We start from the raw sequence: 22,796 nt of genomic DNA, 5'->3' as shown, positions 1-22,796 counted from the left end.
TGAAAAATTGAAATACCTTATTTTTTGATCCTCTTTTCAGGCAGCAATTGAATGCCAAAATAAAAGAAAACCTACCAGGGCAAAAATCCAGTTCTTTGATCAATAGCTTTACGTTTGGTACCTCTTAATGCAGCTGTTCAACTGTTGCAGATTGAGGGCTCTAGTGTGAAGAGTTTCCGTGCTGCAAAGAACATGCATGTGTGAAACTGAGTAGATCTGGCAATGCAAGTTATTTTCATCACAAAAATAGGTTACTTTTAATCCAACTTCAGTTTTTCAGCCTTGTTGTGTGTTCCTTGATCACTTAGAGCATTCAAAGACTTCCTTATGTCATTGCTTAAGAAAAACTAAATAAGCATTTAAAGTAGTGGCCTGCTAGCTACATTTTTACAGGTGCCTAAAGAATAGGACCAGATGGCTTTGAGAGCTTGCTTTTTATTTTTGAAATACCCTGTGAAGCATGGGGCTTCTGATGGCAGTTAACCTGTCTGGCAATGTATACCTGCCCCTGCATGAGAGGGTTGTAGCAGTCAGCAAGGATTACATTAAGTGCTTTAGCTCAAAACTGGGAGGAAGATGGGAAGATGGTTTCCTCCTATAAAGAGGAGAGATCCTAGACCTGTCAAGAACATTTAAGTTCCGTTTGCCTGTGAATGCTTTAAGATTTGAAGACAAAAAAAAAAAAAAAAAAAAGGATTTAATCTTTAAGTCTTACGTAGATGTAAAGGTTGAAGTTCACATTTCAACTATTGCAGTTATACCGGCAGTCAATTCTTTCCCTTAGTGTCACTACTTTTTCTGTGTGTGTGCACCTGTGTCTGCTGGAATGAGTTGAAAGTAAATGAAAAAGGTGGACTTCTTTTGAAGCAAGAGTGCTAATGCTAAAGTTGGTCAGTTAACTTGAATGATTATTTTTTTCTGACTCTACGGTTGTATTGATAGCACTTGTTCTGTTTAGAGATGTTTTTTAGTTGAATTTAGGAGGTGATATTTACACTTGAATTTGGGAGGTGTGTATTTAAAATATGAGAAGACCGTGTCAGAATTCAATCTGAAATTTGTATACGTTCAATTAATTCTTAGCTGTTCGGTCAAAAATAGCAGCATCCTGGCTTCACTGACTGAAAGGCAGAGTGGAAAGTTGTTTCATGGATGCATAGGGCCATATCACCCCATTCCATACACACTTTGTGTAGAAACATACAGGGGTAACACTTGACTGCATGTCTTCATATTCAGCACCTGATCACTATCCCAGCAGGTATCTTTTTGTGAATATAAGGGTTCCAGAAAATTCAGGGATTGCAGGAAAGGTTTGTACAGACTAGCAGGATGGCTGAAAACATTCCGATGGAAATGTTTTTCTACCTCTTAGAAAGAGCCAGTCCTCCGAAGCCTGATTCATCGCAATTGAACTGTGTCACGGACTTGCCAGTTGTGTCTCAGTGATATTACCCGCGGAGCCTCTCTGATGAGAATCCCATCAGCAGCCTGGCTAAAGTGGCTGTGTGACTTGTTTACTGTCCCTGCTAGTTCTGGTGTGGCCCTGGGGACCTCCCAAGTGTCCTGCTCCTCCATGATGCTGAAACTGCTCCAGGCAAAGGCTCTGCAGACAGCTTTCTGGTCAACAGCGAAACCAGGGCTCTGTACTGATTGTCCTTATCCTGTAAGCTACCTTGTATACCATTGTCCGTTTTCTTCCTGGAATTTTTTCTCGCTTGGTTTCATAGAACCTGTTTTGCTTCATTTTTCCCTCCTACCTTCGATATCACTCTTTCAATGCCTTTCCACTCCATCTTGCTGCATTTGTTATTGTTGAACTGTGGTCCGTTTCTTTTATTTACATCAGAGAATCTCATCTGTAAATACAAATCACATTAATCTTTGCCATGATGGCTTGCAAATGAATTTCTTTATTGCAGGCCTTTCTTCTTCAACCAGAACTAAAAATAACTTCTTGTGGCTATTCAACTAGGTATCAACAGCTCAGCATGGCTAAACCAGACCTCCTGTAGGCTCCGCTACTGCTGCTTCCTTGGCACTCTGGAAAACAATGTAATCTTGCCATGATGTCCATAACGTGTGTGCCTCCTTTATTGCTTTGTTCTTCCTCTAAGTTCAGAAACAACATAGTGTTATGGATGACTAGATCTTATTTCTCTGTATAGTTTCTTAAAATCAGTTCATTGCTGTTTTAACGAACAATCAAAACTTTGTTCCAACTCTTCTTCACCTTTTAAACAAGCTTGCCAATTAGTCCAACGTCCTTTCCTTTGCTTTCTTCAGGTCAGTCCTGCACTCTCATACCCTTTCAAATAGGTTCGCTGAAGATCTTTACTGTATCCTGTTGCAAACAGAAGCAAACTATGAGCATCTCTTCTGAATTTCTTTTCCTTCCTTGCACAGAACATGGTCTTAACTTTTTTCTAGACCTTTGCAAACTCTCAGTCGTTACAGAAGCATCATTCTGTCCTCTTTAACTCATTCATTAAAATTTCAGGCTCAGTCTTGTGCTGTCTTAGTACAATAATATGCTTTCTCTTTGAAAGCATCTCCAAGGTATTCTGCATGGCTACCTGATGACCCTTTCTTTAAAACTGCTTTATTGTGTTGCCCCAAAAGCTTGGAAATAGTCAGGTTTCTGGGTTATTACTCTAAGTACCTGTCAAACTAGCCAGTATTGTCTGATTTGGTTCCTTCTGCCCCCTTCTTTGTCATCTCTTACTGTGTTCTATGATGGGAAGGTCTATTGAGTCAGGATTTTCTTTGTGCTTTTTTTTTAATTTTATTTTTGTATTACACGCAGCACAGCAGCATGCTGGGTTGTCACTGAGAACATTAAGACAGTTATAATATTAACTAATTAATGATAGTTAGGGCATTGCAGAGAGATTTTCTGTGGTGTGTATTTTTGAGAGGGGTGGGGGTAGAAGCATGTAGAAGTGCCAGTTGATCATTTCATCCCTTTTGGAACATACCACCTTGTCTTCATGAGGAAAAAAGTGGTTTTTGAGGGTTGGTGTGGTTTTTTTGTGTTTTGGTTTCTTTTGTGGTTTTTTTCTGTGTTGTGGGTTTTTTTGGGGTTGTTTTGTTTTTTTTTTCTTTTTAAAGTGGAGAGCAACCACATTGCAACTAAAAGATGCTGTTACTTAATCTGAAGGGGCATTTGGCTGCCTCACATAAACACTGTGTATTTTGGCAAAGTTAGGAGCTTTGGCTTAGTAAGATCCATGTTTGGAATAACAGGGTGTGTTGCAAGACAAAATTCAGGTACCTTGGCAGAGATGTACGCGTAATCTGGCATGATGCCTTTCTGCACTGTGCCTAGCTGTAGCAAGTGCTAAAGTCCCTTGTGAACAATATATGAATCTCATTTTGGGGAAAAGAAGGAGAAAAAAAAAAAAAAAAAAAAAAAAGGAGGAGGAGGGAAGAGGGAGCCAGGATTTATTTTAACGTTTAGTGGATATAAAAACCAAGTATCAAGAAGCAAAACATTTCCATGAAGCATTTGCTGTGAAAATTCTGCAACTTCTTGTTGCAAACCTCTTTATCGCTTGGATTGGCTGATTTCCAGAGCATCAAGGCTAGGAACTGAGGGACTGAAATATAATCAGTGGTGATACATTTTAACCACATAAAACATTCTCTGCTTCCAAAGCCTCCAGTGTCTCTAGTAAGCAGTACAACAGCAACAGCTCCTTGCTGCTGGACTCCAGAGACGGGGAAAATATTGGATCAGAATGGTAAGATGCTCTTTACTTTTTACCAGATCTAAATTATTACTTTGAAAAGGCTGTTTAAAAGATGATGATGAAATGAGTAGGGATCAGCATTTAAACCAAGAAATCTGTGTAAGACACAGTGGCATTATCAATGTTTTGCTGGAAGAGATCAGCAAAGCAAGTTGGTGACAAATATCTTTGGCTCTGAACATGTGCAGCTTATATAAAATCTTTTAAAATTCGGAAACGCTGCTGATGAGAATTTGATATGAAATGTAAGCTTGTCTACTTGTTTTATTGCAGAAGGACAGCTGCATGGGCTTTTAAAATAATTTTGCAGTAATAACCACCAACACAGACTTAATACAAATAAATATAAATAAACCTGTGCTGATCATTTATGCAGGCTGTATGCTTATATTTTTTCTTTTGTTGGTTTTTCTTGGGGCTTTGGGGTTTTGTTTTGTAGAAAGCAGCAGAGATGCTTAGTACATACCTTTGACTTTTAGGGAGCTATGAAGTTTTTATTTTTCTGGATTTTCAATCCATCAAGACCTGTTAGTCACATTGTGTTTCCCTAGTGTAGTTGTTCAACAGGAAAAATAACCAAGGAAAACTTTTTAGGATAGTGATTTTATTCTTTGTAACGATTCAAATGTTCTGACCTAACTATTAAAACAATAGAAGTAGAATATAAACCACATAAATGTAACATCTGAAATTACTGTATATTGATACCAATGCTATTAGTAGTTTACACACTGCCTGAAGATACAATAAAAATATCCTTGTTGGCAGTTTTCTACCTATGAAAGAATTGGGGGGGAGGGCGTGTGGAATGCAAATCTTAGTGTTTACTCCCAAGACTCATTGTCAGGACTTTTTTTTTTTTTTTTTTTTTTTTTTTTAATTGGGCTTGATACATATTTCAGTCTTCTTTGTGGGAACTCAGCCATTCATTTTAAGTGCATACCAAGTCCAGGAATACATTGATTATGAAATTACAGTACATCAGAGTGAAAGGAAAACAAATTACTAAATAAGTCTGAGTACTGAAATATGCTTACTTGACAGCCCAGCTGATGTGTGGGAAATTATTCTCTTTGTAATTCAAATGGAAGAGGAGATTTTTAAAAGAGCAACTATGGGAGTTTGAAAAGTGTACTGCAGATGTGAAACTGCGTCTGATTTGGTATTTTTTTATCTATCTTGTGTATTTGTTGTTGCTCAGCAGTATGAGAATTAGAATGCAAGAACTAAAACTATCACTGAATGCTTTCTGATCTTTTCTAAATGTTTTCACTGATTGGCAAGAAATAAGATACTGAAGTACAGTAGATAGTAAAATGTGTTATCTTGACCTATATATTCCAGGTTATAACTGTAAACACACTTTGATGTGTTAAAGATTTCTGTTTTCCTTCTCAACATGCAGCACAGATGACAAAATCAATAATTGAAGGCAACCAGGCTGTAAGGTTCTTTGAAAGATGTTTAGTATGAATCTATAGCATGGTGGTTATTAGTAGTGTTGTTGTTGTTTGTTGTTATTACTATTTTCTTGACAAAAAAACCCCAATGTTGATATCCATTAAACACTACTGTGGTACTGAAAAGACTTCAATATGTTGTTGTTTCTTGTAAGAAAATAATGTGTTCACAGTTAGTATTATCCTGTATCTAAATTTTAATACAGAAAACTATTGGAGATCTGACTGCTTTTCCCTATTGTAAACACAGCACTTAACTAATAACAAATGAGCTTATATATATTTCCAGGTGTGCGATTTCCTTAACTTGCTTTTATAGGAACTAAGGAAACATTTCCTTCTAGAAACATAACATTTATGTCTGCCACATACTTGATCTTGATAGAGTTTAAGCCAAACTAAACTTGTGTTGTGTCCTGCTTGACATGGATTAGTTAGGTAACTAGTGCAGACAGGTCACAAGCTGCCAAGACAAGGTCACAATTTCAATTTTGATTGCCTGGGCAAGGTCTTGCATGTGTTGTTGAAGGGAGGAAAAAAGGGGGGGGGGGGGGGAGGGGGCATAAAAAAAGAGAGCCACCTCTAGACTATCTTAGTGGTAATCAGCTATGTAATAAATGGCAGAGTCTCTTACCATCTTAAACGGATACAGTTTCTTTCAGAATGTAAATACTAAATGGTCTTAAAGAGGTCAGAATTTCAAGCTCTAAAATACTTTAGATACCCAGGTTTTATTATTCAAAGTGATTTTTTTTTTTTTAATAAGTCTAAAGTAACAAAAGTAATATTACAAATAGCGTACCAGCCTTACCTGAAAAACTGAAAAGTTGTAAACATGAGTATTGTAGTGCTAAATTCTAATAAAGTATCATCTAGGATTAGTGCAAGAGATGCTGGGTATGGCAAAGTTTGTTTTAAGTGTCTTTCTGGTGCAAAATTTAAAAAAGCCTATTCAACAATAGGATACATGATTCATCCAAAAGAATTTAGTTTAAAGACTTTTTTTTTTTTTTAATCCCAGTGACTAAATAGAAGTCTGATAATCTGCCTGAAAATGTAATCCTGTATTTAAAAAGGTATATAAATATGTAAGCTATGTAGTTTATCTGTAATATAAAGTATGTTTAGGGAAAGGAAAAATAGCTTTCTATCTGCTATGAAGTTTATTCAAGACTTAATAATATTCTCAAATTTTACTTTTTTAGTTTGTTCCTTTGTTTTCCTGCCGATTATTTGGCAAAACATAGAGTTTTTACACTCGGTTGTAGTCATGCTGGTTCTCATAATACTACTGCTGAAAAAGTATTGAAGGGTTTAGTCAGCAGAAATCTGATGCAGTACAACTTCAGTGAAATTATGGGGTTTGTGTCTGTCTTTGGTACCGACTTGTATGTCTCAACTAACTTTTGGCATCTCGTGACATGTCATGGCTGTGTGACAGGCTGTTTACCACACCAGTGAGTCTGTGCACCAGTCCAGAGTGAAATCCACTCCTGCGTGCTCCAGAAATATTGTTTGTGAAGGACAAAGATAACCCCTTTGACCTTTAATTGAAATGTAGTGCTGGAATAATTCCAGATATATATTAGAGTTTATTCATAATGAAGTAGGCTTGTGTTTTGAAATCTCAGTATCCATGTTTATGGAGCCTAAATACTTTCAGTGAACAAAAAATGATCAGCAGGCAAGGTTTATGCAAGGATTCCTAAACTGGAGTAGTTTTTTGGTGGTGGAGGATTATTGGGTTTTAAGCCATTTTCCTTCTGATTCATCGTCAATATACTCTGTAGCTCATGTTTTGCTCACTGAAATCCATCTTGTAAATGGTACCATTACGCTGCCAGTATAACTTCAAATGAGTTGCTGTCAGGAAGTTATAAATTATTTGCTGTAGTTTACATAATGTATTAGCATGCCTGCTGCATCTGTGTTCAAGACAGGGTTTTATTCCTTCACCCATGTGATATACAAAGAAAGTATTTATTAAAAAGGGATGCTTTTAGCATTAGTCTGTCCTTCTGGCTTTTACCCTGCCATGCCATCAGAAGCGAAGGCTGGGGAAAATGAAGGCAGGGGAAAAAGGTCAGTCTGGTCTTTAGGTGAAATAATTGATGAGAGCAGCTTCCTGGGAAACACAGCTAAAGTGAGAAGGTGGCTGGATAATATATATTTTTCTGCATCTGGTTAATGTTTGTATTGCGGGATTTGCAGTGTTTTGAAATACCGGGACAAAATTCTGTTGCCCATGTATCTTATGACTGTCGTAGGAACGTGATGTTTTGCCACACGTAAGTCATCTTACACTTCATGACCATATGGAGAATACTGAAAATTAAGGTTGAGGCTTACTGTGGACCTTGTACACAAAAAAAGGTTTTGAGAAGACAAAAGGGTACTGACAACTTTACAACCAGTTGATAGTGTGCAGATGTAAGAAGAGCCGGTTATGGAGCTGTGCCGTGAAGGATGTGTTTCTAGTGCTTGTACAAGGAGCGTGCTCTGGTCAGAACTAAGGCTGCTTAATATGTGATGGGAGACATGATGCACGGTTTGGCTGGATTTCCAAACTTGCTCCTCTACATAGAGTGGAGATGGGAAGCTACCATCTCTAAAGGAATTCTCTAGATCTTGCACCTGAGTTTTCAGACTATTGTAAATGTGTGGTCAAGAACATCTTATTTCCAATGTTGCTGTGCCACCTGGGGATACAGCTGCCTGGTCAGCCCTATTGTATCATCTAATAATGAATTGGAAAACTCAGAGGTGAGTGCTGTCTGCTCCCCTGGAACTGTGCCAGAGGCTCCGCTTCCCCTCTGCTTACCAACATACACCTCAGGTATATGACTAAAGCTTTTTTGGATCTAAGGTTTTGGAATGAGACTTGCAGCAGAAGGTTGGCAGCCTCTGGTGTAGATTCTTATTCAGTTGACAAGGGTAGATAAATCCTGTGTTGAAACCCACAGCACTTCTTCCCCCATTGCCATAGCAGGATGGCTTACTTAGTAGTCATGGCTTTAACTCAATAGTGCTAACCTTTTGGGTAGCTCAGAGGTGTTCCCAGACCACGTGTTGCAGCCTTTTCCCCACTTTTGCAGTGGGATGTGTCTTTGATCCCATAGTGTGATAACTCTTCCTGTCACAGGGTAGGAGGGGTGCACATGTCAGGTTAGCAGGCTGGAGGCTGTTGACCTGTCCCTTCCTCTGACTGGACATGCAGATATCCAGCAGCAGGGACAACTCCCATTTGGCCATACAATGGGTATTTATTTGGCCAGGTCATGGCTGAGACCGAACGTTCATTTGGGAAAAATGGCAAGGAGGAGGATGCTGCAGGACTACGCTTCTGATTTAACTTTTTCCCTGGCAATACTTTTATTAGTTTTTGTTGTGATCCTTTCTGTGCAGAAAGGAAAAATCTGTGTAATTATCAGCATTAGTTCTGGAGAGAAAGTTTTGGAAGAATATATACTTGATTTGGCCCAAGCACGCTGTCTGAGCCCTTGGGTTTTGAATAATCAAAGAGTTACTACTCTGTGGACCTCTGGCCCATTCAGGTAAGAGTGAAGTATCTTACATTGACTCAAACTGGCCTGCAAAATTTATGCCAGAAAAAGAAATGTTTATCATATTTTTTCTTTCTCTTTTTTTTTCTTTTAATTGGAGAAATAGAAGGGACTCATTTTAGGGAGTGCTGAAAAACTCCATGATCAAAAGGTCCTGTTAAACTGTTAGGTTCTTTTCTGACTCTACTAAACTTGCATGCACTACTGTTCATTTTCTTATTTTTCTCTTTGTAGGATTCTCAAAACTGATAGGCAAGTTAAAAAGAAATCTTTTTTTTGTCCTACTCTTCATTCTGCTGTTACAGAGGATTGATCACAAAAGCAGCACTTGCATCTACTAATTCTTCCACTACAGCACAGGTAGAGACAAAATTGGTTTCCTTGCACATGCAGAGCATGAGAAAATGAGTTCTGTGTGAGAGACGAATGCAACACACTAGGAACGGTATAGGCAGAATATATTAAGGTCTCTGCTAGTATCTGTTTGCTGCAGGGACTGTCATGAAATGATGCTTGCAGTTAGCTGCATCCTCTTTGTGCACTTGGGCTGGCTGCGGACTGTGTTTCCTCTGCCCCTTGCTGCTGGTGTGGTCCTGTAGCCAGCAAGTGATGGGGAGCTCCCTCATCTCTGGCCGTGCCTCGTGTATATCTTCTGTTTCAAGGTCATTTGTGTATTCATCATCCAAAGCTAATCGCTCAGTTTGGGCTCCTAGGATGTCGCAGAAGAGCTTGAAAGATTGAGTCCTGAAAGAATCTTTTGTCTTAGTGGATTTGATGGGTTTGGAGTTGACAGGTAATTGCTGTATTGCTAGGTGTCAAGAAAGGAGGCAGTCAATTTTAGGTTAAAAGTTAGTTGAAAGGTAAAAAAAAAAAAAAATAAAAATATTAGAAGACTGTTATTATGGATGTAGTTTTGGACAGATTAAGAACACATGCTCTAAGGTGACAGCAGTTCATCCCCCTGATGCTGGCAATAACAGCGTTTGCGGAGTGGGCCATTGCACAAACGCATTGTTTGTTCTTCCCTTTGAAGAAAACAACTCCAACGAACCAACACCATCTCTACAGGGTTAATATTTATAACTTCTACCAAATGTGTATTTAGGTATTTTACTTCATATAGGGAGCAGTACTGCAATCTAATATGCCACATGCATATATAGTTAAGTGCTTGGAAAAAAACAAATCTGAAGAGTGTAGCAGGATAAACATGAAACTTTCTGCTGTATCAATCTCAAAAAAACCCCCCAAAACTCCTTGAAGTCATGGCAAATGCAAACAATCTAACTAAAGAAACTAGTTTTGATGCCATGCATCATAAGAGAGAGCATGCAAAATTTTGACTGTGTTATAGAAGGAAGTTCATTATATAATACTTTAGAATATATATGACTTTGTGTTACATTAATGTCTGTAGTAATTTTCGGTTAGCGTATCAGAGGTCCCCAAAATGCTATACCTCTTCCATAAAATTACTAATGAAGTTGCCCTCACTGTTGATTAGAGTCCCTTTTTAGTTAAAGGAAATGTAAAAATGTTTGTAAAAGAACCTAAAGGGTGAATAAAGGCTAAAAGATTGCTAATTCCTGTTAATGTAGAATGACCTTAATAGTCTTACCAATTGTAGCAGCCTTATGGATTTCCTAGTGCAAGCTTATGGAGGTAGTGTGTTTGCTGTGGATCGTTTTAATGGTCCAAAACTAGTGAAATATTCACTCTGATCTGTGTTAGCGGTGGTGGGGAAGCACATAAAATATATGCTTCCAGTCAGTGATGGAGAGAGAGTAGGAGGATTTTTCATGAACAATATAATTAAATGCATGTATGTAAAAGATACCTGCAAGATGCTGCTTGAGAAAGTACTGTATAGAAATAGATAATTACAGGGAAAAATTACATCTCTGAATGGTAGTACATGTTATTCATTTACCAGTGGTTTAAAGGTTTTCTGAGTAGTTTGTTTCCCATTTGCAACACAGTTTTTTTCTAATAATCTTTGTGTCTTCAGAAAGAAATTTTCTATTAAAATTGTTAGTTGACATATTATACTGGAATTTAATACAGAACTAATACAAGCCACTGTTGTGAAGATTTGTTTCATAGCTTAAAAATTATTTGCTCTTGCAGAAGTATGGGAACTATTAAAATCTCCTGGAGACATAGGATTTTTTTGGTCTATTTACTACAATTTAAATTGTGTGCATGTTTGCCACTGTTGTGGATCATACCTGTGTTTCTTTAAAGGTGTCCAGAAGAGGGGATGATATTAATTCACCTGCTGCTAAATACTACTTAGAAAGTAATTCAGAAGTGACTCAGACATCAGAAATGAAAACAGAGTCAGTTGCTTAGGGCTAAATCTTCCAAGTGCTTACTACTGCGTATGGTGTGTTGTGACTTTCCTGGGATTAATCACATCCTAAACAGACAAAAAAATATTCCAGTTCCTCCTCTTCCTCCCTACTACCCCATTTTCCGTGAAAGGAAAAAGGCTTTAGTGGGTTTTGGTTTAACTGTCTCTAAACAAAGCTGTGGGTAGCGTGTGTGATAACACCTGTTTGCAAGAGTGGACAGCCTAGATGCGTCTGGAAACTCTCGGTTAAAAACACACGTTGCGGGCTATGCTCTTAGCGTTGCCCGAAGGAACATTCATCAGGTCTCCTGAGGATGCTCAGTGCCTTGGTCCTCAGCTGGGAGCCCTGGTGGGAGAGCCAGGACCCAGACTGGTGCTCACCACCCTGCCCCTGCCTGTGCCTGTGGCTGCTGGAATGTTTTGCTTTGCTAAGTGGCTCCTGCGTAACATTTTGCTTCCAGGCCTGACTGAAGAAGTGCGGTGGAAAGGATGTGGTGAAAACGAATTGGCGCAGCAGTTTACCTTTGGGGAAGGTTCGGTCGAAGCTATTACATAACTTTCCTCAACCATTATTTAAAAAACAAAGCCCAGTGCAATCCATGTTGTTGTAACTGCAAAATGGGAGTTAATCAATTGTTCTCTGTTTTAAAGACAGGCTCTTTCCAGTTTGCTTTACTGTAAACTTTGCGACTAATTGTTAGGATATTGCAGCTGTCTGCCCTATACAGAGATGTTATAGTAACTGGAATTGAGTGTTCTTGCGAGTTCTGCTATATGTTTTGCTATCGTTGTGCAAAAAAAATATGTGTATATATATATATTTGCACAAGAAACAGGGCAGAGATTTTGACCTAGACTGCATCTTAGCAGCTGGGGGAAGGAGGGGGCATTCAGTAAGCATTCACTTCAAAGAGAAATCCCAACCGAAACCATGAAGACAAATTGCTGTCAGGTTTAAGAGATTTCATAACTTAAACCGATATAACTGTCTGACTTTAAAAAAGGCAGGTGGTGTTGGTTTTTAATGGTTAGAGTGAGACCTACAGTTGAATATGGTAAATTTGCAGAACCTAGACAGGGAGACCCTGTCCTGAGCTTGCGTAGGTCTCTTGTATTTTCAGTAGTGGCATGTATGTTTTCTGCTCTGTCTGTGATCTCAGGCTATGTTCTCTAAACGTGTATGTGGGTTTTTTTTAAACAAAAGCATAATTTATGAATGGACAATATACTCTAGGGAAATGGATGTAGGACATAAAGGACCGTGCTTAGTTTAAGATTTTTACTACCTTTAGGGCCTGACACTCAGCTGCAGTGAGAAGCATATTATTTATTGTTTTACAAACAGTCTTCTATCTTAAATTCTAAAATAGTTGTTTCCTGGAGGAGGCTTGGAATATAAACTGATGTACCTGACAGTTAATTAAAATTCAGCGTTGTTTGTTCTTGCTTAAATTAGTGAAGAAAAGCTTCTAGGAAATGCCATATAGAATAACATTCTGAAGATTTCAATTCTTTTGAAAGATGAGAATTCCCATGACTCAGTTCCTTAAAGAGTTGAAACATAATTCAGATGCTTCTTTACCACCTGTCATTTATTTTTCTTTTTTCATTTTTAGAGCAAGTATTTTCTCTCTCTCAGAAATAAATAAAAAGGAGTGAACTGCAGGGAGAACCTCTTATTTCCTTTTTTACTCAGCAGGTTGTTTTCTGAGTCCTAGTTAGTGAACTACACGCACGTACTACTCCTGTTATACTGTTGTAACTCACCAGGACGAATGCATACCTAGTGGGGGTCCAATCCTTTCATTAAGGTACACCAGGAACTGGCCGGTATTGTTGTACAAACCAGAGAAAAGCATGTGTAATTGGTTTTGTTTGGAATGTGAAATCACAGATTAGCCAGTTAATACCATTTTTTTTCCTCTCGTGCGTACAGCCTCCCACACACAGAAGGATGCAAAAAAATAGTATAAAAATAAGTTTTAAGCTACAACAACTAGGTCTCCAGATGTCTGATTCCTTGGTTTAGAAAACTGCACGAGAGCTAATCTATTCCTGAAAGAAAAATGATTTAGATAGTCCAAAACCTCTTCCATGATTGCCCATCTGCCAGGGTGTGCATTTCATTTTTTATGTGGTAAATAAAATTTCTAAGGAATTCTTTATATCATTGCTGCACAGCTCATTGCAGAGATCTCATGCTTGCTAATACTAACAAATGGAAGGCAAAAGGACCGGCAAAGCATGCAGGGCACCCATACTAGGCTTGCAAGGCAGGGACCTCATCATGGAGAGGGGAATTGTTCAGTGGGTTTATGCCGGGTATTGATGACTTCACCTGTGTTATTTCCCTGTTGTCCCTTTCAAAAAATGCAGATACATACGCAGAGGGATGAGAGAGGCAATTTTCCAAGCTTTCTTGTTGGGTTTGTGCCACTAATTTCCTCTCCAAATCCGGCACTTGGATTTTAAGCTGTCCTTTCATGTTATGTACTCTAGTACAGAGGACTGGATTAATACCTGTGTTTAGATAGGCAGGCGTTTCGAGTCTTAATGCTTAGAGTCTTACCTTGTTCAGATTTTTGAAAAGTCACTTCTGCTTGAGTCTGACAGGTTGTGGGTGTTGACACATGGGCAAATCAAGCCCTTTCTACACTTTATACTGAAGTCACAACTGGAAAAAAGGAATCTTACTGACTTATGTTCCCAAAACTGTGGACTGACTCTTGCATACTTTGCTAGAGGTGCAGTTAAGCCAAACGGCTGCATCTCAGAACACCTGGAAGTTGTACAACTCTTAAATGTCTAAATGTAAATTTAAGAAACCAATTTTAAGCAGGCAGATTTGATCATTTTGCCCTTGGTTACCCAGGAAACAAGTTAATTACTATGCACTTGCTTCCGCACTCTGCACTCAGCTTTTAAAACATTTTATTATAATTTTTCTTTTATTTTGTCTTAAGCTAGTGTTTGTGGAAAGGGCTGGCTTGACAGCTCTGGCAAATGAAATAGTCTGCCTGCCCACGGAATATGTGCTCCCTAGACAGTGGCAGTCCAAACTTCCTCATGCTGTTTTGTCAGTGTGCTACAACTTTTCTTGGTGGGGGGTGGAGAGTGGAACAGTTGGAGGAGGAGGTAGGGTCCTTGTACCATCAAGTCCTTTGCCAACAAAACGTGTAAGCGTTGTCCAGAAAAATGACCTGTATTTTCCTTCCAGCACAGGAAACAATGCAGCTATAAATTGGATTAATTCAGGCTCTGGAAACCTATATTCGGTCTGCAAAGCATCATCAAGATCGCAGCCTTGATCCTGCTGCTATGTTGCAGTTGGTACTGGTGACAGATGATCTCATGAGCTAAACAGAGTTTTCCATGCTCAGTGCTGAGACAAAAGCATTTTCAAAGAGTTCTGGCACTGAACCCTTCAGTGGGAAGTCCTGGGGTGATACTCACAAATCAGAAGTGGAAGTGGGAAATCTGGGAGTTTACTCTAAAATGTTAAAATTGCTGGCTGTTGTGCTTCACTTTCCAAATGCCGATCAGAATATGCAAGTTTATTACTTCAGTTTGTCTTGGTGATGAATTTTGCTGAGATAAATGTGTAACAGGAATCCTGATAGCTGCAAATCACCAAGCATTCCTAAAAAAATCATCCAGAAAGCACTTGGTCTTTTTAACAAGGTCTGTATTTGCCTTCCAATTGGTTTACAGGCCTTCTACTTCAGTTAGTAGCCTAAATATCATGGCAGATCATTGACAGAATCATACTGCTGTTCTTTAGCAATCATTGTGAATTAAAAACGCTTCAACAAAAATAACAAGGCGATAAGAATGGAGCATATCCATGACATCTTTTTAATTTCACAAATCTTTGCTCTATTATGACTGAAAATTGAAATATAGAAGGAACATTCACATCATCCCACTTCAAGCATCTGGCTTAAATAGCTACAGTGCTTCATGGTCACTGTTGCTCTGTGCAGCCTGTGTGGTTATGAGCAAGGTTATCCAGTAAGTCGTCCCTCTTCAGGATGTGCTTCTATAGCAGCTGGAAGGATCCAGAATGGGCTGCATGTTGCTGCCATGCCTCAGGCCACGCAGCCCCATCCTGTTCATCCAGGCAGTGCCCTCACTTGTCATGAATCAGTTCCGGGAGCTGCTTGCTTGAAAACTAAGAGTTTTGGACTTCTGGGGTGGAAGACGTTATCTGCTGCAGGGGAGAGTTTTGCAGACTTCGATTTGGCAAGGAGCCTGTGTTTTGGCTCATAAAGGCAAGGGTATTGCTAAGCATAAATGAAAAAGTCAGTGTGTTAAGACTGTGAGAGCACAAAAGAAAACACTGGAATTTACTCTCTGGTCATGAAAGTCACTCGGGGGACCTTGTTCTTTGAATGCTGTTTTGAATTACCAAATCATTTTTCATAATTTTTTCTATCAGTTTGTACTTTCAAGTTCATGGTGTTCTGAGAAAGAGCTGTAAATTCTCCTGGTTTTCCTCCTGCAGGCTATATAATACAAAGATGCTCACACTACTGGTGCTCTAAAGTTATGAACCTTTTCAGTATCTGAATTCAAGATTCATTGCTGCTTTTAATGTTGCTCTAAGAAATTCATAGTCTGTTAATGTAACTCTAATTGTGCTATCAGCACTGGTCTTGTACATGTTGCATCTCCTTTAAATGAAGAGAAGCAGGGACAGTGCATAGCAGAAAATGGAATACATCTCACTTGTCACCAGAATTAGAACATATTCTTTCAGCCTGAAGAATCAATATTGTAGAAGGCAAGGAGCACTATGTTTTGCTGCCTTGATGCCTATTAGGGGTTCTTAAGTTTAAGAAACCAGTAATCCAGAAAAAAAAAATCTGTAGTGGATTTGCATTTGTAGGTGTAAGGAACGTGGGTCTGTTATGGAGATGTTAGAATGTATTTATAAATTAGGATTGAGATCCTGCTTCATAACACTGTAAAAATTATCATTTTTGAAACTTAATGAACCTTATTTTACCAGTGTCAACTTCCCCCTTCCCCCATTTGAATAATTTCATTTTTCACATAGTTGGTTCTGTGGTCCTATGCTCGTGGCCTGGTAAACTCTGCGTTATTCACAGAATTGATGTAGGTTGTGTTCTTTTACTGCTGGGTGCTTTGCCCACCCCTCTAACCTGAATAAGGAAGAAAGAGACTAGATTTAGAGCCTGAGAGTGCTGTCAAATTGCAGAAGAGACTAGATGCTTGTTTACTCTGTTGAGAATGGCCAAAGAAATAGGCAAGAATTGCCAGGCTGCAGTGGGCTGCCTGTATTTGATATCCCCCTGTAGTGGCCAGCCACAGACAGATGCATTTTACCTAACCGTAAGATGGAGATGACAGTTAACCTTCCCTACGTGGTTTATTAGTTGCTAATTCTGTTTAGTAGAAACCTCAATCAATTACAGCCTTGTCAAGTTTCCAGTGGGACTAGAAGAACTTTTCATTCACTTTAATGATATCAACATAGTGAATTTTATGCCAATTCCATTAAATTCTATAAATCTTGCTTCAGTCAGTGACATTGAGTTTATGATTCATCCTATTTACTGAGTGTCATACAAATCTTCCATAATTATGCCAACTCAGGGAGCTTGAAATCTATCCTTTTTACATTTTTTTTTTTTTTCCGGTGGTGATGAGTATTTCTACCTTTTGTTACAATCAGAGTCTATTCAAAACAAGCAAAAACCAACTTAGTAAAACGTGTGTGAAAGGCAAAATAGAGATAATTCTGAGGACTAGGCTTTTCAGGTGGCTGTGAGGCACTGCTAGATTAATTTTTCTTCCATTATTGTTTGGGAAAGAGGAGCAGGCTGTATAGCCAAAGTGTACAGTACCTTTATGTATGCAGTTACGGAGACTCATTTGCATTGCTGCTTTTTTTTAATATGGAATATACATGTATGAAAGCACATAAATCCGTAGATATGAGAGCTGTTCTTAGGCTAGACAAGCACTACTTTTTCTCAATAAACTTAATTTTTAAGATGAAAAGTAAGTAGAAGATCAAACTACTGTTCTCATCAAATTACTGTCTTCATCAATCTAGTGTGCTGCTATCTGGAAGCTGAGCTTTGACACAGAACACGTGGGAGTGGGGAGCTCCAAGGTCTCGTACAATAATAAAAAGTGAATGCCTCTAACACCTTGCTAGCGTGGGGCTTTGATTAATTGTGTTACTTTCTGATAGATTGAACTGGATGTAGTTAGCGTCATGACAGACGGTGTTAAAGCTAGCTTTATTTTTTTTAACATCAGAGCCAGTTTTCTGTGTTTATGTTGGTGCTGTTTATATGTAGCTGGTGCTGTTGTTTTTATTGAGGTTATTAATTTTAATAAACCCAACCTACACTTGTGTTGCTTATTACTGTCATAAATCCAAGTACAAATGGGCTTAAATTTTTCAAGATTTATGTAAAGGGGTATGTCAGTCTTCCTCCTGTTCTTATGCCATGAATAAATCTTACTGAAAGGCACAAAGATTTAAGTTTTGTCAAGTAATAAGTCTCCTTTGTAATGATGACTGGATACATCTGACAGATGAGTGTTGATGTTCATTCTACACTGATGTGCAAGAAGAAAGAAACCTTGAAAAGTCCTTCGGAATAGATACTCCAGTGGAAGTCTCTGGGATGGTGAGAGTTCAGGCTTATGAAAAGCCAAACGGATTACTAAACGTATGCGCTCTGAAATGATGGTAAATGCAAGGTAGCTTGGCTAAACATGCGATTTATGGTGATCTAAAGGCATACAGATAGCATGACTTTGTTGATGTGTTTTAAGCTCAATAGCTGCAGAATCGGGTTGTATGATCGTTCTTTGCTTGAAATAGTAGGACGGCTTGTGTGCAGTTGCTCAGAAGTGACAACTCTGGGTCCCTCAGCAGGCGCAGCGCAGACCCCCCCTGCCACCGGTGAGAGCCTGTGTGCAACACGGTAACCTGCTCATCTCTGCAAGGCGTGCCCCTGAGATTTGCGATCAGTGAGCTTGTCCTTTGGTGCAGATTTTGAGGGATCAACAAGAGCAGTAAAATTCTTTTCCCTCTCTTTCTCCAGGAATGTGTTTGCCTTGCTGGGTGGGGGAGATGCAGGCTGTTTTGTGCAGTGGGCACCATTGGCCTGGGCACCATGTGGGCGGGGGGTCCCTGTGGGCTCTTCCAGGGCAGGGCCTGGTGGCCTGGGTCTGTCCCACCACCCCAGCCAGGGAGGAGGGCGGCTGGGGGCAGCCCTGGCACTAGGCATTGGGCCACAGGTAGCCCCTCAGCTCAGTGGGGCCCATGGCAGGGCCATGTGCTATGGCTATTTCCTTAGCGCTGTGTGACTGTCACCTGAGATGTTCCTTGAAGCTCTGGAACTCAAAAGAAAACACAGGTGGTGGCCATTCATTCAGTATGGTATTTTGTCTTAGAAGTGAATATGTTACTAACGTTGAGTGGGCAGTGTGTCTTACAACAGCAATGCCCTGAAATACAGCCCCGGAGTGTTGGGTGGTCGTTCCCCAGGAAGGCGTACCAAGGGCGCGAGAGTGGCCGCACTGTTGGGGCTGAACATCCATCCAGCCTGGTGTCCCCTTTCTGATGGGAGCCTGGCAAGGAGGGAAGAAAACACCCAAACACTGTAATCTCCAGTTATGGGAGTTGGTGTCTGTCTTTACTAGCTCCCTGGGCTTCTCTTCATTCATGAAGAAAACCCTAAAAATTCTGTTTTCAAGCCTGTGTAAGCTTCTAGCATCTCTGGTGTCCCATGGCAAGGTTTCCACAGCTTAACAATGCCTTGTGTGGAACAGTACGTGTCTCTGTTGATTTTGAACTTGCCAACATAATTAATGCCCTCGAATGTTTTTATTGGAAGAGATGGTGAATAACTGTTTCTTAGTCATCTTTTCCATGCCGCTTAGAAATTTATAGTTCTGTCACATTCCTCTCTTACTCATATCTTCTTCCAGGCTGAAGACTACCAGTTTATTTAATCTTTCTTTATACAGAAACATTCTAGACTGTGATTGTCCTTTTTACCTTTTTCCATACCTCTTCCAGTTCTTTGATTTTTGAAACGAGTGGACCAGAATTGTATGTGACACTCAGGTTGTGGGTACGCAAATGTATAAAATTTCACAACGTGAAGAAATTTTCTTTGGTCTTCTGTTCCCTTTCTGGTAATTCAGTTTGCCTGTTTGACCTCCAGACACTAAGTTGATGTTTCCATGAGGTTATGTTCTCTAACTAGGATCTTGCGTATAGATGGTATTACTTAATTTAAAAATAATTTTGAGGCAAATAAAGTTAGAATGTCATGTGCACTATATTATATGCAGTTGCATAATATTCTAGTACCATCCATCACTCAGCATCAGTAGGTCCTACTGCAATTTCTTGCCCTTGGATGCCTCCTTTACTAATCTGTGACTAACTGTTGTCACCTAACTGGCTGCCCACTGGGATAGATTTTGTCACGTAACTGAGAAAATGATCAATGAAGGCAGTAATGAACGTTGCTGATGTTGGGGGAGGAAATCTTACCTTTAGTAAGTTGCTACTGTGTTAGATTCTTCAGCGATGCACTGATGTGATTTTACAGATTTTCTGACATATTTTAAAAAAGATAAAAGGAGTATAGAAATGGTTTTAGCTGGGTACCACTTTTTGGATGTTTGGCTTAACAGTGCTTTTGTTAGCTTACAATCTTCACAAACCCCTGAATTAAAAGCCTTTCTTCTTCCCTTAACAAACTCCCCAGATCTCTGCATTTTTTTGGATTGAGATTAAGAACAGAAATTATAATATTTGGAGGGCTTAGTGCCAGGAGGCTAAAATGAAAGGGGGAATTCCTCCATAGTCCTGGTATGTTAAGTTTCTATACTATCTATGTATATCTGCAATGCATTTATTAACTAAAGTCCATCTGAAATATTATTTAATAAAATTTAAATACAACTGGTGGTGTAAGGAGATTCTCACAGCAGAGGGAGGACTCAGTGTACCGTTTAAAGAGGAGGTAAAATTCTCTGTACCTTCATAAACAAAGCCAAGGAAAAACACTTCAGGTAGAAGAAGGGAGGGAAGTCTTGGCAGCCAGCATGCCGTGTCTTAATATTGGACTGGTATTTTAGAATGAGGTGTCACGGTTGCACAGATTTTTTTCCTGTGGTGGTATAGGTGTTGTAAGTCGTGAGAAGAGCCATAGCTATTTGCTGTGGGCATGGGCTGGGGCAAGCTGAAACTATTGAAAGTTTCCAAGCGCGTATTGAAAATGAAGACAACCTGAAATGGTAGATGGAAATTGCTTCTGCCGCTCCTTCTGTTTTTGGCACCCTCCCATATTCTCAGGGGACTTTGATGTTGTTTTCTGACACTTCTGACAGCAGTCAAAAGATTTTTGTAGAACATACTGAAGCCTCCCTGGCTTTTTGAGTGAAGGTGTTAGGGCATGCTACAAAGTCTAAATGCATCTTTACTCTCCAGTCCAAAGATATCTTTTCAAGGATGAGACAGGGTACATGCTGAAACTGAGGGAGAATGAGTGAGTTATAGCAAAAATATATTCTTATTGCAGAAGGAAAAGCAAAATATACTTTATATGAAAAGACTGGGTTTTATTCCTTGGGTATACCAGACACTATAGATGGTAAACGGGGGAAAAAAGATAGAAGGAATTTGAACATAACGACGTTATGGAAGGGGTTTCTGAATATCAGATGCACCATGACAAGGTTCTTTCTTCATTATGGTCTTTGCTCCAACATCAGGGCCACAGAGGGTGAGCACAAGTGCTGTAGTTAACTACGATTGTGCTGGAGCACTCACCCTGGGTGGCGTTACGGATGCAACCATGACTCTCTTTAAGTCTGCTAGGTTTGCCTGTGAGTCAATGTATCGTTTTTCAGGACAATTCAGTATCAAATACCAGTAGCATTTTTGTGGTATTTGTCTTTTCACATTTCTAAAAGTAGTTCTTTAAATTTCACCGTCTTATCACTCTGTTTGGTGATTTCCAAGTTTAGTCTTCTTTTTCTGTCCTCTGTCATCCCATAGACCTGTCGCATTCTAGTCCATAGAGCTTTCTTCTGTCAGGGAGGCTGAAAAGGGCAGTTTGGATCCTGTAATACTGCATTAACAGAACCACATTCCTGATTTTTATGACTCTGCATGTACCTTGGAGAAATAATAAAGATGTAAAAAAAAATTTTCATAGCAGCACTGCCTGTTACAGACAGCCCACTATCTGCCAACTCAGTTTTAATCACCTTGTACAGTATGCCAAGATTGCTGTTGAGAAAAGTGGCCTTAAACAACTTCTGCAACCTCATTATCCTCGTCTGCCTTTGGAACGGTGTCATCTAGTGAGCATTAATTCATGTTGACATGTTGATGGCATTGGTGTTGCCCTATAGCCATTCCAGCTCTTAGGCGAACGATGGGGAAGAGCTGTTCACTTCCCCTGTCTTGCCACAGCCGAGTGGCCGAGTTTGCCTACACATTAGGTACCTCCTTGAAGTATCTCTGCTAGCTGTATGGCCGCCTAGCTGAGGGATGACAGCACAGAGGCTGGAGAGAACAGGAGACAGAGCTTGATTTTCAAAAAGGATACCATCCAAACCATTAGTTACAGCATTTTAAACAACTATTAGTTCACATGCTGTGTTCTGCCCTGTGCTTATCTATGGTAAAATAAAGATAAGATGACAGCAAATTTTTTCAAACTGTTTTCTGGGTGTGCTGCTTTTTTTTTTTTTTTTTTTTTTTAACCTTCAGATAATTTCTTGCTTCTTTCAAACTTGTAGATCTTCATTTCAGTCAAGAAGTTTGTCTGGGTACTTTCAGCTTTCTATGGGAAGCATTGTGATCGTCTAGGAGAGAACAGAGCACTGGAAAATTCTGCATTGAGCCAAAGATCTTTGTGCTTTGTCAAATAATCTTTTAGTGCCTATGATCCCATTCTTATATAGTAAAGAGATAAACTGCCAATGTTGCCATCTACAAAGTAATTTGCACAGCTACAAAACATCAGAAAGGGAATATATTAATTTCTGCAGATATAGCAAATAGATTCAATGCCCTTGGAAGGATCTCTGGATATGTGCAAGCATGTTTATTGAATTTATAAATTGCTAGGTAATTTCTTTCAGATTGAACTAATGTGGCTTCCATAGAAACTAATAATTTTTTCCCCTCTCGTGTTTAAAAACATAGTTTCTATGCTTCTGGGGTAAAATTGTTGAGCTTTATAATAAGTTTTTGCAAAGTATCTCAGTTTATTACAAAATTATTAGTATGTAGTTGAGATAGTAAGCTTAGTTAGTTTCCAGTATTCCCATTGTTGTTTTTTTTAATGTAAGAACTAAGCTGAAAGCTGTGCAAGAAACAGATCTATCAGAATGACATGTACTTAAACAATTTCATCTTTACTAAATACCTTTGTAGAAGTTGTCAGCCATTGAGAACTACAGACTAAGCTAAGAACATAAGCTAAGAACAACAGCCAAATTCTGTTCATGTTACATTAGTGCAAACTTTGAAGTTGGTAAACTTAGTAAGATGTTAGCAGTATGTATATAATAGTGCAGCTGCAGACAGAAAAAGAATTTACTGTCATGCTTCATTTTCAGGTTGTTCACTTTGTCTCAGTAAAATGCTCAG

At 39.2% G+C, this 22,796-nt stretch overlaps 1 protein-coding gene across 1 annotated transcript in view; it reads left to right on the top strand.

Annotated features, from left to right (window-relative positions):
- The window catches only part of PLD5 (phospholipase D family member 5), a 192,955-nt gene that overhangs the window by 41,938 nt on the left and 128,221 nt on the right, over positions 1-22,796 (top strand). The window contains 2 exon segments of the mRNA XM_056344682.1: positions 3,659-3,712; positions 3,714-3,743. Of these exon segments, the coding sequence (XP_056200657.1) occupies positions 3,659-3,712; positions 3,714-3,743 (84 nt within the window).

This window comes from Falco biarmicus, chromosome 6, assembly GCF_023638135.1.
Source record: "Falco biarmicus isolate bFalBia1 chromosome 6, bFalBia1.pri, whole genome shotgun sequence".
In the NCBI taxonomy this organism is placed as follows: domain Eukaryota; kingdom Metazoa; phylum Chordata; class Aves; order Falconiformes; family Falconidae; genus Falco; species Falco biarmicus.
Note: the sequence above shows the minus strand (reverse complement) of the source record. Positions and strands in the feature narration are given on the sequence as shown.